This window comes from Symphodus melops (genome assembly GCF_947650265.1).
Source record: "Symphodus melops genome assembly, chromosome: 22".
Lineage (NCBI taxonomy): Eukaryota > Metazoa > Chordata > Actinopteri > Labriformes > Labridae > Symphodus > Symphodus melops.
Window position 1 is genome coordinate 16,571,604 of NC_136712.1, and position 17,034 is coordinate 16,588,637.

Sequence of the window (17,034 nt, forward strand, 5' to 3'; positions counted from 1 at the left end):
CAGGAGGGGAAATGAGTGTTTGTTAGGAGTTGAAAGGAATTAGCGCTACCATTTGTATTCATGGCTATATTAGAAAACAGCCTGCGTCTGCTTACGTTACATTCACGGCACTCCTAAAGGAAGCCAGCCTGAAGCCACGTCTGAACTCAGTGGGATTTGTTTGCTCAGTAACAAGATGAACCTGTCTCAGGTGTTAGGTGTTGAGGCCACCCTGGGTAGACGGGTTCTTCGCTGATTAAAAAATGGACCTCTCATGGGAAACCTTGAAAAGGGGTGTGTGAATCGTCTCTGTGTGGTCTTTGTGTTTAATCGTCACCCGAGGTAACAAAAGGAGAACACTCCTGTTAAAACAGGTCACGAGGGGATCGGGAGAGAAAGAGGGTTACCCCGTGTGTCTGAGACCAGCCGCTTTCAGGAGAGAAAGTTAAGCACGAGGTGAGGCAGAGATATTCAGACAAGGATCTGTTAATGTCATTAGGATGTCTCTGATGTCCTTCCATCTGTAGAGCCAAGGATCACGTGTCAATTAACACTGGAAACCACAAACACAGAAACAACATCCGACACGTCTTTAATAACTCTGAGAACAAATATGCTACGTTTTTATGCTGGGAAACAAAACACCGAAGAAGAAGGCTCTGATCTTGGTAAACACGCGCCTGCTTGGCTTTATGTCAGTTTGTTGTGCTAAAACTCACCACTCAGGTGAGTGCCGATAGACTCGTGGCAATGCCGTGTACAGGGCCTGTGGTCGTAGTCACAGCAGCTGTGGGTTCGAATCCCACCTCTGCCCTCATGCCAAACCCTCCATTCTCTCTTCCCAACTTTTTCCTGTCGCGTGCTCTCTATTCTTGAAGAGTTAGAGTTCCAAAAGGGCCAACAACGTGAGCAGCTAGTGAGAAACACACGCACCACCTGCTATACATGTTTTTGATTGAGTCTCTGACATCCACACTCTAAACATGAATCTGACACTGCAGCCCAAAACTACTTCCAGTCAGCGCACCAAGCTGAGCAAGCTCTTCAAATCAGTCACCGCTCTCACACTTGAATCACTTCCGATTCATTAATTGGTTTCATTACCACATGCTGGGGGGAGAGAGATGTCGCTCTGGCTTTGGCTTCTGTTGAACCCCACTCTCAGCCAGACCAGTGCTCCTGCTTGGAGCCGAGCAGCTCACTGGAGGTTTTGGCAGCAGAGAATAAAGAAGCCAAAGGGCTGACTACAGCAGTGCAGGGGAACACGGCTCGACATAACTGTATCTTGTGGCGAGTCATTCTGCTGTACTGCAGACAGTGCAGTGCGTGCCACGTTGCACGCAGTGAAAGCAAATTGCGAGTAAGGTCCAGAACAACTGCCATTTATGCTCTATTCCCTTTTATCTTGTGAGGAGGAATAGCAACAAGAAGTTTAGTAGACAGCAGCAAAGAAAGTTACACGTTGTAAACGTTCTGCATGAGTCCACTGCACTTGAATAAAAAGATGCACATTAAGAACATGTTTGATATCTATTGAGCAGCATGAGCAGCAGCAAGCCTCCATGTGTGACCCTGCTGTGTTCCTTACTGTGCAGAGTCCTGAGATGGTCTCTGTTTGCATCCTGTAGAGAAGCTACAGTCTTTTTTATTTGGTTGTGTTTTCGGATTGGTTTGGTTTTTCTTTGAACTTTTTTTTTTTGCATTTGTGTGCATTGTGTCTGTATTTGCTAATAATGTGTGGAATTGGTTTTCTTGTCTATATTTGGCTGTGTCGTCAGTATAAGTTGTTTTGTCTGTATTTTGTATATTGGGTATTTGGGTATATTGTGTCTAATGTCTGTATTTTGATCTGTCTGTATTTTCTGTATGGTGATGTGTGTTAGTTCATTGTTTGGTGTTGTTTATGTTTTCTGTATTAGAATTATATTGGAAATGTTTGGCAGCAATTTCTGAATTTCTTGCATGGTAAGAATTTGGTTAGACGACAGCATTTGAATGTTTTTGGAACTTTTTGTGTGTGTGTGTGTGTGTGTGTGTGTGTGTGTGTGTGTGTGTGTGTGTGTGTGTGTGTGTGTGTGTGTGTGTGTGTGTGTGTGCGTGTCTGTATTGTGATTGGAATGTTCATATTTGTCCAAACATGTCTGCATGTTCTGCCCAGTATTCCTTAAAGACTGTTCTAAATAGGAGACATTGGTGGAGCAGCTTGATTTGGCTACTTCCAATGAAAATATTAAAATGGAGGGACTGTGTGACACGGAGAAGTCCTCAAACTGGAATCCACCCAGCAGCTGCTGGGGGAACGACACAGTTTGATTTAGTTAAGTTGCAGAACGTTTTTTCAAGAGGGTAGAGTTGGTCAACTCTCAACCGGATGGACGGGGTTCGATCCCCAGCTATACGTCCAATGTGTCCTTGGACAAGACACTTCCCTGTTCCCTCTTTTCTCCTCCTGCGTGTGAATGTGTATGAATGGGATGGACACTTTACAAAGCAGCCTGTGCCAGTCAATGTGTGAATGGGTGTGCATGGGGAGATGCAACACTTAAAACACTTCCATTTATTAACGTTCTTAGACCAACCCGTTTTTGACTCGGGCCTCCATCAGATACGATTCACGATACGACTTTCATTTTCTGTCTTGGGAAGCCAAAATGCTTGGAGCGCCATGAGAACGTCTGCTTACGACCAACTTCCTACAGCTGCTGACGCTTCACGATATTACTGCAAATTATTTTTCAGAGCACCGAGTTGAACCTTGACACCTTTGAATGGATTTTTAACTGCCTCACGATTCAGCCTCATGTCCCTGGTGTTGAGTAATCAGTAGACCAGAACAGCTCAGCACTGTAGAGTCACATTTTTGTAATCCATTGCAAACATTACACAAGTGAGAGAAACCTGAATGAATAAATCACAGTGAAACCTCAGAAGTGTGAGAAAGTGTGCCGCTGCCTGGAGCCGGCAGAGGAGAAATGTTTGAGCATGAGCATGCCTGAGGACAGGGGTCAAAGGTCAGTGCTGAGGACACAACAGACAGAGGACACGTGGGTATGTTGGGGCCATGCTTTAAATATACAGTAGAGTGTAAATGCAGCCATATGCATGTGAGGTGACTTTGGATGACCCCCCCCCCACACACACACACACACACACACACACACACACACACACACACACACACTGCTTTAAAGAAATAAAACACTTTAAGAAAGAATCACACTTGTTGATCTTTTATCAACTTCCAATGTTTTCCAAGCTTTGAATTTGTGCCTGTCCGACATGAACAACCGTTAAATTATCTGCAGTAGACTTCGGGGTCATAAGCAACGAGCCAGACCACGACTGTTTGGCAAAGAATGTCAGACCATCTGTAGCCAATTTGCACTCGACATCATTACAGTAATATCAACCCCCTCACGCCTCCCCAAAAAAAAAAAAAAAGAATTCCAGCCACACAATGACCTCTGTGTCTGACCAAATGTTGCATTGTCACAGAAGCTGCAGTACCGCTCCCACTCTGTTCTTATTCCCGCCTGGTTTCAGCTGCACTGCATTTACAGGCTATTTCTGCCACACTGATAACAAAGTAGTTTAAAAAAAATAAAAATAAAGTGTGGAGTTGAGGCCGACGCTCAGATTGGCTGATAACTCCACAAGAAGGCTGGAACTGGGCTGACACTGACTGGATGCTGATTTAACCGACCAATAGGGCTGCAAGAGTTCAGGAGACTATAATGAGTGTGCAGAGACATTAACATTTCACAGAGGTCAGTGATTGGTTCGTACCTTGGACTTGGGGTCACTAGCAGATACAACAATGGATGCACATTTTTCTCGGTCTGTCGGTACCTGTTTTAATCTCCTTATTTTGCCTTTGTTTTTGAATTGTAGGGTGGGGTGGGGTCGGGGAGGGAGTTGTGTTGTTCCTGTGTGATTTAATATGATGTGAAGCACTTGAGTATGAAAAGTGCTATACGAAAATAAAGTTTGACATATTAAGCTAAATCCACTTTACCATGTTTTTCTAGCACTAACACGTCTCTCGTCCGTCTACAAAGCCCCACATTATGAAGTCCATCCAGAACACGTGAGCTCAAACAGGCCGTTTGCCTGCTGGTGGACTGGATACTTTTAGACGCCTCTTCCTGAAAACAGCTGTCTGTTGTGGCTGGAATTTTTGCTGGTTCAGAAAAATGACTCGATGAAAGATGCCAAACTCTGAAGGACTGCAGGTTCAGATGCTGCATGTCGATCACTTTAAGCATCCCTTTACATGTCATAAGTCTAATTGCTAATGCTAACTGCACAGGTTTAACATATAATTATGTTTATTCTTAGTCACATAGGGGCTGCTAAATCTTGTTTGGGGGATTATTGTATACAGAGGGGAGGGGGGACAGCGGGTGTGTATTGTAACTAATGTCTTGTGTCCTGCCTGTCTGTATACTGCTACTGGATGCCTTGAATTTCCCTCGGGATCAATAAAGAAAAAAAAAATAAATATCTATCTATCTATCTATCTATCTATCTATCTATCTATCTATCTATCTATCTATCTATCTATCTATCTATCTAGTGAAGTGACTTAAAATAAACGGTCCATGGCTGATTTAAAGCTGTGATCTTTGTGTTTTAAATATTAAACATTTCTTCTGTTGAGGCATTCAAAGCGTTGTTTGAGGTAGGAGCATGAAATCCTCTTTTCCACTCTGATAAGCTGAACGTCAGCGCCCTCCTTATTTTAATATCCAACTTCACATGTTGACCTGCTGCTTCTCCGAGAGAGTGCTGCTGACCAGAGGCTTTCAGTGGATGAGAATCAGACGTCAGAAAACCAGAGAGCTGGGAATGACACGAGGGAACGGAGCCACAGAGCTTCCTGCTTGAAGGAGTACAGCCAGAGGCGCTACTTGCCAACAGGCAACCGCTTGGGGCCCCAGATCAGTAAGGGGCCCCAGAGGGCTAAAAAACTTGAAACCACAGCAGTTGTTTAAACTACGCAAGTGTTGCAATAACAGTAGGAAATCTCCCCAATGGGGGCCACATCTGACAGCACTCACTCTGACTGCCCTGCAGTCCTTATCATGCATTATTCCCAAGAAAACCACAAACAGGAGAGGTCTTGGAGTGAAAACAACACAATGGCGTTTGAAGGGGCCCATACTAAATGTTTGCCTCGGGCCCCTACAGACTCTAGAATGGCCACTGAGTCCAGCCTCCATACATGGGGCACGCACACTAACTACTAAGCTACCAGCATCACTTTTTAGTTTCTGATTCCAGGTCCACATCGTCAGCCCAGAGCAGCTGATATAGACTCCATTGAAATCCCATTTTTACACAGTGAGTGATTTTGCATACAGACAAGCTTTACTAACGTCTTACCATCCGCCTCCTTGGTTACCATAAGAGCTGTTGCCCTGAAGGGAGTCATCAGTATTGTAGGCTCTCTGCTCATGCTGTCTGGCTAATACGTTTGGTTGTATAACATGTTTTGCTATATGGAACAGCATAAGGTGACATAATAAGAGCCAAAAGCACAAACGCAGGAAAAGCATACAAGATTTAGTACTTTGAATCCTTCTCATTTTACCATCACACATAAATTCCCAACAAGGTTAAAAAAGGGTAATCTCTTTTTTTAGCTGCTCCCATGGCGTAATCACATTACAGCCCTGAACACAAAGCGTGTTATATACACACACATTCATGCTCAATGCTACAGGCAGGAATGAACCGGAGCCTTTATGCAGGCTCAACGAGGCAGATATGGGACTACGTAGGCACATGCGTCAGTGGACTGGCTCTCCTTCTGGCTTACCTGACCACTTTGGAGCCCCCTTTGTTGACCTGCATGTCCACCGTACATCCCGAGGTGACGTAGGAGGCCAGGTTGATCTCCGAGAACTCGGCCTGGGAAGCACAAAGGAAATAAAAGACTGGTTTTAGTGTGTATCCAAAAATTCACTGCTATTCAGCACCAATATGGTGGCCAAGTAACAAATAGACGTTTTCTGTACATGGATTGTCGACCTATTTTTGGAGCTAATAATGCCAAAGTATGTGCTGACATTTTACCTAAATCACCAAAGCTGTTGTTTTCTGCATTAAATGATTAGTTTGAATGAGTGCCATCAGCCTCATTGAAATCTCGCAGGGATGAAAAGAGACAACACCATGGCAACAGGTGCAACATGTTGCCTCTCAAAATCAACTCCATTCATGCTTCTCAGGTTGATAGACAGTAAACAATGGACATGCACAGCACAGGATGGCCTGTTAAGGTAATAAATGGACTTGAGCTTTGAAATCCCTTTTTCTAGTCCTCTGACTCCTCAAAGTGCTTTTACACCTTCGGTCACACCGACCCATTCACACACTGATGCCACAGGCTGCTGTGTAAAGTGTCCATCACTTTTAACTGATCCCATTTGTACCCTGCGCTGAAGCAGCAGGAGCAACTTGGGGTTCAGTGTCTTGCTTAAAGTTACATTGAATTTCCCTCGGGATCAATAAAGTATCTATCCATCTAACTATCTAACTATCTATCTATCTATCTATCTATCTATCTATCTATCTATCTATCTATCTATCTATCTATCTATCTATCCATCCATCCATCCATCCATCCATCCATCCATCCATCCATCCATCCATCCATCTCATTAACACATGCCGACAGGAGCTGGAGATCATACCCTCAAGCTTCCAGCCGAGAGTCGACCAACTCCACCACTGAGCCACAGATGCCCTATTGGTAACCGCTGGCTGCACCAGGAAGACCCTATAGATGATGTGTTGTGCCAATGGCTCCTGAAATTATTTCACAGCACTCTGTAGCAGGTCAGGATTGTTCAAATGTATAAAAAGTATGATTATTCAAATGTCACTAATTTGACTCCTGAAATCATGAAAGTCATTAAATCACGCTACAAACAGGCGGACTGAAAAAGTTACTCCTGACCACCAAAACAAACGAGAGTCTTTCAGGTAGACTTCATCTGACACTTTCTGAATTAGCAGAGCAGAGAGAAAAAGAGTCAGAGAGACAGGCAGAGTTGGCGAGGAGGCAAATTGAGTTATCCCCAGTCTTTGGCCCCCAGGACAGCGAGAGCCTTGTGAAAGGCTGCAGCCCGGCTGAGTGACTCATACAAACTCCCAGAGATAGTGAAGAGGAGGGGGGACAGATGACTTCTGGGAATGAACTTCCCAAATGGTCAAAGGAGTTATAATTTCATTTGCCTACTCGCTGCAGCTGTAAATTATACAAAGGTCTTTTTTTACCAAACTAACGATTCCTGAAATGAACTTCTATTCTGTTTTGATCTATTTAAAAGGCATCTGATCAGTCTGAAGGATGAGATGGAAAACATTTTCATGTCGTGCTCCCAAAACGTTGTAATACTGTTGCAGATCCATTGTAAGAGCACACTTCGTCACAGTGACTTGCACAGTGTACAAAGAGCATGTTAGCATGCTACAAGAAGCCGTTATCTCAAATCCACTGTGATAAAAGGAATGGAGTGATTCGAACGTGTACTCAAGGTGAATTCTTCTCAGGCACTGGTTGCAAAAGTTAAAGCATTTCATACTTTTAAGCCGACTTGGATGACACACCCCCGTATGAGACGCACTTTTAATTCCCTTTTCCTCTAAAAGGCGGGCCAGTTTCTATATTCCTGCACAACCATTTTACCAGTTTAGAGTTTAGAGACATGCAGCTATAACCATCGACCCCCTGCAAATAACCCAAACAATTGCAAATTTGCTTCCATTAATTGTGTATTGCAGGCGGTGGCTTCACATGCTGGGATACAAAGTGATGTGGGCCAGGCCGTACAGCAACTTTGAGGAATTTTTCCGAACGTAATTGAAAACAAAATGCAGGAAGACCGTTTAAACCTCTTTTTGATTTTGGAGACCGCCACAATCAGACTATTTTTTTCTCGTCACCTACATTCTACTCCCAGCTTACACACACAAATGAGAGTCATGATACAAGGCTGACTTTATTTGGTGCTTCACATTACCACTGCCTAAATCAAAGAGATTTGTCATGTATAGGAAAATGTTGAACTGAAACAAATTGCCACAACATTTAACCCATTACTTATAAGATAAGTTGTAAAGGTCACATATGATCCTCTTTTATAACCAGTGTAAATCAGTGTCAGAGCTCCTCTTCAACATGTGTGTGAAGTTTCTTGTTCTAAATCCACTCTTGTATTTGATCATGCCTATAAACCCCTCTGTTTCTGCCCTGCTCTGAACAGGCTGTTTCTGTGTCTGTAGCTTTAAATATGTAAATTAGCAGTGTATGACCACGCCTCCTCTATGTAATGGCTTGAGTGACTCCAGCTTTCTCGCTCCATGTCCTCGTGTTTACGGTGAGAAGAGAGACTCAGAGGGCAGAACCAACACCGAGCTGTGGGAGTGTCACCCACCTAGGAAAGCGGTTACTGCCCTTTGTGATGTCATGAAGGGAAAATCTGTTTGAGCACACATTTTCTGAAAAGTGGAGCAGACAGAAGACGGAGAGGATGGACTTTTTAAAAATCATTTAAATCATCGGGACACATTAGATTTAGAAAAAGTATTTTGCATAATAATTTGACCTTTAAAAAGCCATTAAGAAATGCAATGATGAAAAATTATATATGCATATAAGTTGCATATAAATGATATTTGACTGACTAAGGTAGAAAAAGTCAAGTTTCAATACTTTTTCAGTAAACTTCTGTTTAAACCAATTTTGAATTTTATGTTGCATCTGCCTTGTTCGTTTAGACTGCAGGGAGAATGGTTGTGACTTTGTTAACATCCTAGGGGGATCCATTGGTAATAAATAAATACAGTGTGAGATAGATTTCAGTTTCACTGTAGTTGGTTGAATGTTTCCAACAACTGGTGGTTTTGGCATCCAAAGGAAACAGAACAAAAAGCAGTCTTCTACTAGAAACCCGGTTTTATTTGTACATGTATGCATGTTTCCTCAGAGAGAGGAGGTAGGAGGAGGTGGAGTACACTGTTGGATCACATCTCTAATGTTGCCTGGCAGATTCCAACCTCAAGGCTTCATCGCTATAAACGCCAGATACAGAAAGCCCCTTGAGAGTTGCTTAACAGCAGCAAGTTGACCTCGATAAAATGGCGGCCATTTGTTAGTCTTCAGATCACTTTTGATTAGGAGAAGTGACATTGATGTCGAGGATTTAATGGGCCCTGAACAAGCAGCCTGCTGACTCTGTGTGGAAAAACAAAAAAACTCAATTAGCCTTGACGTGGTCGACTCCCAAACTCAATGCAACAAAAAGAACATGGCTGCATTTCATTTGACCGTCAGTACCTGAGCCTGCAATGGACTCGATTCAGTCATTTATCGCTTCTTAACACAGTGTAAAGGGAATGCTTTGTTTCATGCAGTGTTATTAATTCAAATCAAAAAGATGACTTTAGATGTGCCAAACTGAGGCCCAAAAAAAGTTCAGCTTTGTTTTTTCCACCTCAGCAGTTGGCGTCACACGACTTGAGCAAGCTGCCATGAGATTTCAGAGAACAGATCACTGCGTCATTGCCTCTTTGGCCAGAAATACTCACCCAAGATGATACTTATCAAATGAATGTGAATCATTCTAAACCAACTACGCTTGAAGAAATTAAACCCTCAACAGAACGTTTTAATTTACTGCAAGGCTACAGCTTTTTGATTGATCGAAGTGACTCTGTGAAAGAGATCATTGAGAGATTTAGTGTCTTTTGGATGTTGCTCAAATAGATTTCAGACACTCAGAAACAAAGTCCTTCTCAAAAGGACACATTGCATTTTGGATTGAAGCCCTGCACACATGTACAGCACATTGCTAAAAGCATATGGCAGTCTGCTAATCAAAGAAATAGGTTTTGTGACTGGAGGGTGAAGTGGATTACATCCTGGACTGGCGACAGAACTCTGTGAAAGCCTGACTGTACAGTGTTTAACTCTTTAAAGTCGGTTGAAAGGGATGTAACACTGGACTGCTGGACTATAAAATCTGGAATAGAATCTCAAATCCTTCTTCTGTCTTGCAAACAGTGGCAATTCTAGAGTCTGTTGGGGCCTTGGGCAAAAATCCCAAGGGGGGAGGGGTCTCCTCCAACCAGCGTTCATCACCATCACTGCTCAATGGATAATTCCTCTTCAATTCAATTTCTTTCACTGACAAACTTTGGTTTTCAAAATATGGATGCAACGAGAGTGAGTGCTGTCAGATGGGGCGCCCTTAGGGAGGTTTCCTACTGTCATTGCAAAATTTGCTCATTTTGGAGCACTGCCCTCAAGGGGCCCTTTACTGGCCTGGGGCCCGAAACTGTTGCCTGCCTTGCCCGTTGACAAGCAGCGCATGTGCTTGCAGAAGCTCTTAAGAGCGAACAGCGCAGGATTACCAGAACATTACGGGCCTGTTCGTGGTACCGACAGTCTCTGAATGCACTATGGGAGGTACAACCTTCAGTTATTGGACCCCTCTCCTCCGGTGTCACAAGTATAGACCAGCTCATAGTTAAGACTAATGTTAAGTCCAATTTTCCTAAGTAAGTAAAAATTGACATCAGCCGATAATACAAGATGTATTTACCAGTCAAATAGCATTTCATTTGAGTTACATTGCATCAAATTAGCAGTTCTCTCTCACCAGCAGAGGGCGCTCTATGGATTACAACAAGCATCATCACTTAGTGTCAAGTGGTGATGAATGTACATGTGCAGTTACTTTCCAGTTGAGTGACCATCTTGTCTTCATTACATATCTTTTCTACAAGCGTCTGCTTTCTGCATTTGAGGGATCAATACGAGAAATCTGCATTTCTATATTTATTTTTAAAGATTGGAGACAGATCTGAGAAAAATATCGGCCTAATAAAATCGCATATTGGTCAGGCCTTAATGCAAACATCAACATACATGGGGAAGGAAGTAAATCCTTCAGATGACCCTCTACTCAACCTAGCCTCTGCCAATTAGCATGGCAAGTTAAGTCAATGGCTATCTATGGAACTCCCTCCCCCCCCCCACATAGGACAGTCAGAGTCCATCTCCACCTTTAAATCCCAACTCAAAACCCACCTGTTTAAACTGGCATACTCACTGTAACTGTTCACTCCACACTACAGCTGTCTTTTGTTTTGTTTTTGTTTATGTTTGGTTTTAACCTAATGTATTGTTTTTATCCACTGTAAGGCGACCTTGGGTGGCTTGAAAGGCGCCATTAAATAAAATGTATTATTATTATTATTATTACACGTTCTCACACTGTGATCATCCTGTGAGACTTTAAGCCTGCTTTAAATTGGCTTTCATCTACATAAAATGGAAATATTATCAGCAATATCCTCTCAGAGATAACGTTCCCTTTCATCCAGAGCTGTGAGCCTGTGTAAACTCTGCATGAGGGAGTGACTTGGTTCAGAAAAGAATGCACCAACATAACGAAACTGGGGCTTTTTTTTTTGCCAAGTGAAAAAAAAAAAAAAACACACCCACCTCTTTTATTTATTGTGTTGCACTCTCAGAGGAAGAGCAGGGGGCGAGTAAATGCTGTAATCTTATTTAGGGGACAACAAGGCGCCACTCACACACTATGTGCCTCAAGGACACGCACTTGGCTCCTTTCCTTTTCTCAGCTCCCCTCTCCTGATTGCCTCCTCTGAAAGAAACATCTGTCGGCTCAGCAGCACATTACTACCTAAAACAGACTCTGAAACGCTCTGACACACACACACACATTCGCTCACATGTGCACGTCATCATTTCATCTCCTCGACAAATCCCATCCCAAACACAGGGGGCCTACGTTGACTTTCGCTGCAGCCAGATAAAGCCGGTAGAGTGGGCAACCTTTTTGGCAAGGGTCGAGGATTCCACGCCATTTCTGATTGGCTGGTTCAGGGTAAGAGGAGCGTGAACAAGGACTGTCATTGGGCAGTAATGGATGAAGTGGCTGGTGTAGGGCACAGGCCCAGAAGCCAGGACAGGAGGTCTTTTCAAAGCACCATGGTTACCATCACGGTAACACATTCAGACACTTGTCTTAGAGCACTTCTTGCCCTGGGAAAGGAAAACAGGAACTGATACAAGGGACAACTGCCTCCAGAGCTGATTCTTCTCATCTGGTGACCTGCATTCAGGCTGAATTAAGAACCTTATTTTAGCCAGCCTATTAAAGAGAACAGAATCCAGAAAGCCAGTTTTGATAGTGATTAAACATATCTCATAGCTGACAGAAAGCATAGAAGCTTTAGGCAATGGTTTAGCCGAGTCAGCTTTCACAGACACCCAAAAATCCTGAAAATGTCAACAAATGTTTGGGGTGAGCTGCTTGTTTGAACGCAAATGTTAAATCATGTCCCACCTTCCGAGACCCCCCCTCTTCTGCCTCTCGTGTGAGGTGCATGTGTAACTCAGGAAGTTTTACAGGGCTGCCTGCAAGAGATTTTCTAGAAATTTTCAGGAGTGCATGATGTGAAATTAAGACAGCAATCTACAAGTAAGCCTCATTTGTCTGCCTGCACTCTGTCCTGACCACCCAGCCACGTGAGCCCGTAGCCAGTAAAGTAAACACCACTTGACAGCAGCTCATCTGGAGTCTTTGTGGATATTTTTAGGTTTGGACTAACCCGTGTCCTTAGATTCAGGTGGTTGAGGTGCCTTTCATGTGGCCATGAGTCAAATTGTAAACAGGCTCTTTTGTCTTCAGCAAAAAATAGCTGGGAAAGTTTGGAACCTGAACTTTACCAACTAATGTGTAAATTCTTCCCCGATACCTCGCTGCAGAAATATTTCTCTACAGCCATATGACTACAAAAAGTTAATGTGAACACTCACTTTCACTTAAAACTCCTTTGAGGACTTTTCAGCTACATGAAATGTATAACCACCTCATAGAGCAACAAGACCGTTGGTTTCTCACAGGAGGTTTAAAGCTCTTGTGAGGAGTTTATAACTTGTTTTGAAATCAGGCTGAAACCAACACTGACACCTCTATTTGACCTACATAAGCAACAAAGTTCATGATTTGTATGAAGGTATTTTTAATGCATAACAGTCCCTGTCGGGTAGGTGTCAGATTCCGATTGAAGGAAATTTGTTAAAAGGAAGCAGGAAGATAGTTTTTTAAATCAGAAAAGACTACCGACTGTATACAAGGTGCGCGGAGAGATAAGTGTCCACGGGGGGGGGGGCGCCAAAATCAAGACAAACCAAAAGTTCCTCCCAGAAGGTTTGAATAATTTATTAGTAGGTTATTCTGAAGAGTAAGTGAACTACACTGTATACAGCAGCTTACAGCCAGCACAGCCCTGAGTAGAAGCTAAGCTATGTGCCGCCTAAAGGGTCACAACAAACACCCACTTTAGCAACATCAAAAAATCCCAGAAATTCAAATACATTTCAGTTTGTGTAAATTTTTTTTATTGTATTTTTCCCCTTTTTGGGAGTTGAAGGTCAATGAAAGAGGAGGCTGTCAGTTTCAGTGATATCCTTGAAAATAGAAAAAAATTCACTATTACGCAACAACATTTGTGTCTACACTGATTAGGCGCATAAGCAGGATTTGGCTCTTCCTTTATTGTACGACCACCTGGGGTCAGTTGCGTTCAATACACCATTCACAATTATACAATAGCATGCGTACACATCTTAAGGCCTGTATCCATTGGCAACGTCTCTCTATACAAAACCCAAAGTGCAAAATGACCCTCAGCAGCAGCTGGTCAATCTCAACTTTCCCTTACTGACCAATCAACCTCAAGAAGGGGTGGGGCTTCTTATACTGGTTTTGTCAACAACAACAACAACAACAACAACAACAACAACAACAACAACAACAACGGCAGCAGAGAAACTAATCTGACTCATCTCGTCAAGGGTACGAGTTCGAGGTCTAGAGCTACTGCAAATATCAGGACATGAATCCTTAACATTGTTTTCATATTTTCATGGTGATATTTACTTGAATATGAGCAGATATAAAGCAAATGGAGCAATTAAAAACAGACTTTACAGTCTCTAATGAGTGAAGCAGATGACAACTTTAATCTTGTAACAGTAATCTTGTTGAGAAGCGATCTAAAACAGAGGTTGTGGGTACTGCTGGTGAAAAACAAAGGCTGTTGGTGGACAAAGGCTTTCAATTCCTTCTGATCTAGTACTGTTTTGATTCATTTATATAAGCATGTTTTGGTTTAAGATGTTGAATACTTAAATTTATGTGGGAATGCTTCACGAGGAGACGATTAAGTCAAAAGAAAATAGATGTACCCGGATGTGTTTGCACAGATCTCTTACATAACTAAAATGACTGGCTGTTCCTTTTCTGCCTCTCCACAAACATCTACGATATCCTTTCTTACACTGACCTTGTCCAAGGCTGAAGAGCAAACAGGAATCGCTAATAATAAAAATGTCCTCACCCAGATTGAGCCTTTGATCGTGTTGTTTCCTCTCATATAAAAATAGAAGTTTTTCCGTGTACCAAAGTGTCTCTTATTTTGTCCCCCCCCCTCTTCAGCTTTTTTTTCCAGAAAACCTTGACCGACCAAAACAAACAAGTCTGACTAAAAGGTATTGGTTTTAGTCACATCAGCTTATAATGCATTCTTAGTTAATATGACAGAGCAAAAAAAAAAAAAAGTGTCTTGAAAGTGGTTATGTGAAATGTCAGAGTTGTGTTCGACTGCAATTGAGAGGTCTGGAGTACAGTGGACCATTCATGTGTGCTACAGAAGTATTTGCCTCTAATCACTACCACCCTGTACAGCAGAGCAGAGGGATAATCTCTACTGAGGCACTGAATGTTGAAATCCAAGACAGATGCTAAATACTACAGGGCAACAGAAGGTAAAAGAGCCAAAGCATCAACAAGGGCTAATGTGCAACTAGCTGCCAAAGAGTAGCTACAGATAACATACAAAAGTAGCACGGACGGCGCTGAGGTCATGTGCCTGCCGAACAGATGTTGCCCCCATGCATTCAAAACCACACATGGTCAAGCAACCCTGAAGAACTGCTCCTTGTTCTTTCACAAACAACAGACCTCCTCGAGTTTAACCGGCTAATTTGTCCAATTGTGTCAAATTGCTGTGTTTATGACTCTGCAGGGCTCGTGGGTAGCAAACAGGCAGGTCGTTTGGCAGACTTCTGTTGGGTGTGATCATGTCTGTGATCAACATCCATTACAGCATACAAACTTTATTTTTCATATTTGTCACAATTAGATCGATATGGGGTTTTTTTTTCAGGCCGATGCCGATATTGGGGTGAGAAAAAAATCAGATACAGAAATATTGGTCGGTATCTTTCTTAGATCAAATTTCATTTTCAAACACTTGTGGAAGAAATATACAGTATATACAGCATATGCATAATAAATAATGAAGATAAGATGGTCACACCACTAGAAAGTAACCGTGCATCACTGTTTGACATAATGCTTGTTGTAATCCAGACCAGCTAGTAGTGCGAACAAACCAAGAAAGTCAATACTGTAAGTGCTCTTCCTTCTGGTCATCAATAAAAAGACCTGAGTGCACTCTAAGAGTAGCGCACACAAGCGTTATGTAACTGCAAGCTCAACATTGTCTTCCTCATGGCATGTACGGACATGTTTCTGGTAATTCAAAGAGTCTAAGGATAGTTAATTAATAGCTTAGAAGGAAGGAAGCATTTCAGCCTGAGCTTTGTGTTTTCACTCACTAAACTTAGATGATGATCAGGATGGTGTACACCGTTTTCTAAAAATTGCGATTTTAACATCATCCAGTAGAATGAAGGACTGCCTTTCAAAGCTGAGATCGTGCCTTTCTTTCCCCAGGATTATGACTCTGTGGTTAGAATAAGAAAAAGAATCAAAAACGTGTGTGAGAGCATTTTTTTTTGTTGACATTGTTTTTATCCGTTTTTTATTTTCCCTGAATCCTATGATCTAAGTGAGTCACGGACTCGTGAAAAATGAGCACTGATCTGTTGCAACTACACATTAGCCCTCTTTTAGAAACCCCAAGGGATTAACTGACACTGAGCGGGAGTCAATCCAAGCTCCACACACGTGCTGGAGAACATTTTGTATTTGGCTCTGGAGTGACGCATCAGTGGGACTTCTCTTTACAACTCTGGCAGTTTTTTATATTTGGATTTGAAAAATGGTTTGCTGTTATTCTAATCGAAGTGATGATTCCTTGGAATGTTTTCTTGGCAGCATCAGGAACTACGACTGGACACGTTTCATCATTCCTGAAAGAGCGACCGCTTACAGCCTGTTTTTTTTTTATTTATTATTATCAGACGCTCGGGAGCTCCGAGAGCGCAGCACCAGCGCTCCCATGAGGCTCCGTTTAGTGATCAAAAGGAGTTACCAGGTGGACACTGGACCACAGACGCCTGCCAAATGGGACTTCAAAGTTGGTCATGTAAATGAGAGAGAAAACATCCACAACAATGGGCTCATAAATTAGCCATGTGGTAGTGGATTTGGATGGGGCCTCCCTTCATGACAAGAGGAGTCAAAACCGCTCTCTTTCTACTTCTTAGAGGCTGGCATCAGGCCTCCACAGTCTGTGCGGCACTCTAAAGATATGGCACCTTATATGGCAGCAAGTAAGCCAGAGGCAAGTTATGTTAGTTTGAGGATTGTCAGCTCTGGTTCACAGAGCTTTAACAGCATGAGTATGATACATGACAGGCAAAGGCCATCCAAGTTCACGTTTCATTTTGAAGGAGTGCTTGGTCAGTGCCTTTAGTTAGAGAAGAGAGAGTGGGGAGAGACATGGTGGAAAAGGGGACACAGGTCGGACTCAAACCCGGGCCGTTCACTCTGCACATGGGGCGCGTGCATCAACCACTACGTTCGCGGCGCGGCGTGACTGTGAACAAAACTGAGTATAATATGTCATTGCTCAAATGTTGCATTTTTTAAAGTCATTTCATGGATTAAAGATGGATGCTTGCGTTTCCATTAGCCCTTTAAACATTTAGATTTTGAAAAAAAGGCGGCCATAAAAAAATTTCCACATTCATCACAATTT

The 17,034-nt window shown here is 42.7% G+C and overlaps 1 protein-coding gene across 2 annotated transcripts in view; it reads right to left on the minus strand.

Annotated features, from left to right (window-relative positions):
- syn3 (synapsin III) overlaps positions 1 to 17,034 on the minus strand; it is a 105,594-nt gene that overhangs the window by 60,592 nt on the left and 27,968 nt on the right. For both annotated transcript variants that reach the window (XM_079335031.1, XM_079335032.1), the window contains exon 4: positions 5,801 to 5,892. In XM_079335031.1, coding sequence (XP_079191157.1) covers positions 5,801 to 5,892 — 92 coding nt within the window. The remainder of the gene's footprint in view (positions 1 to 5,800; positions 5,893 to 17,034) is intronic.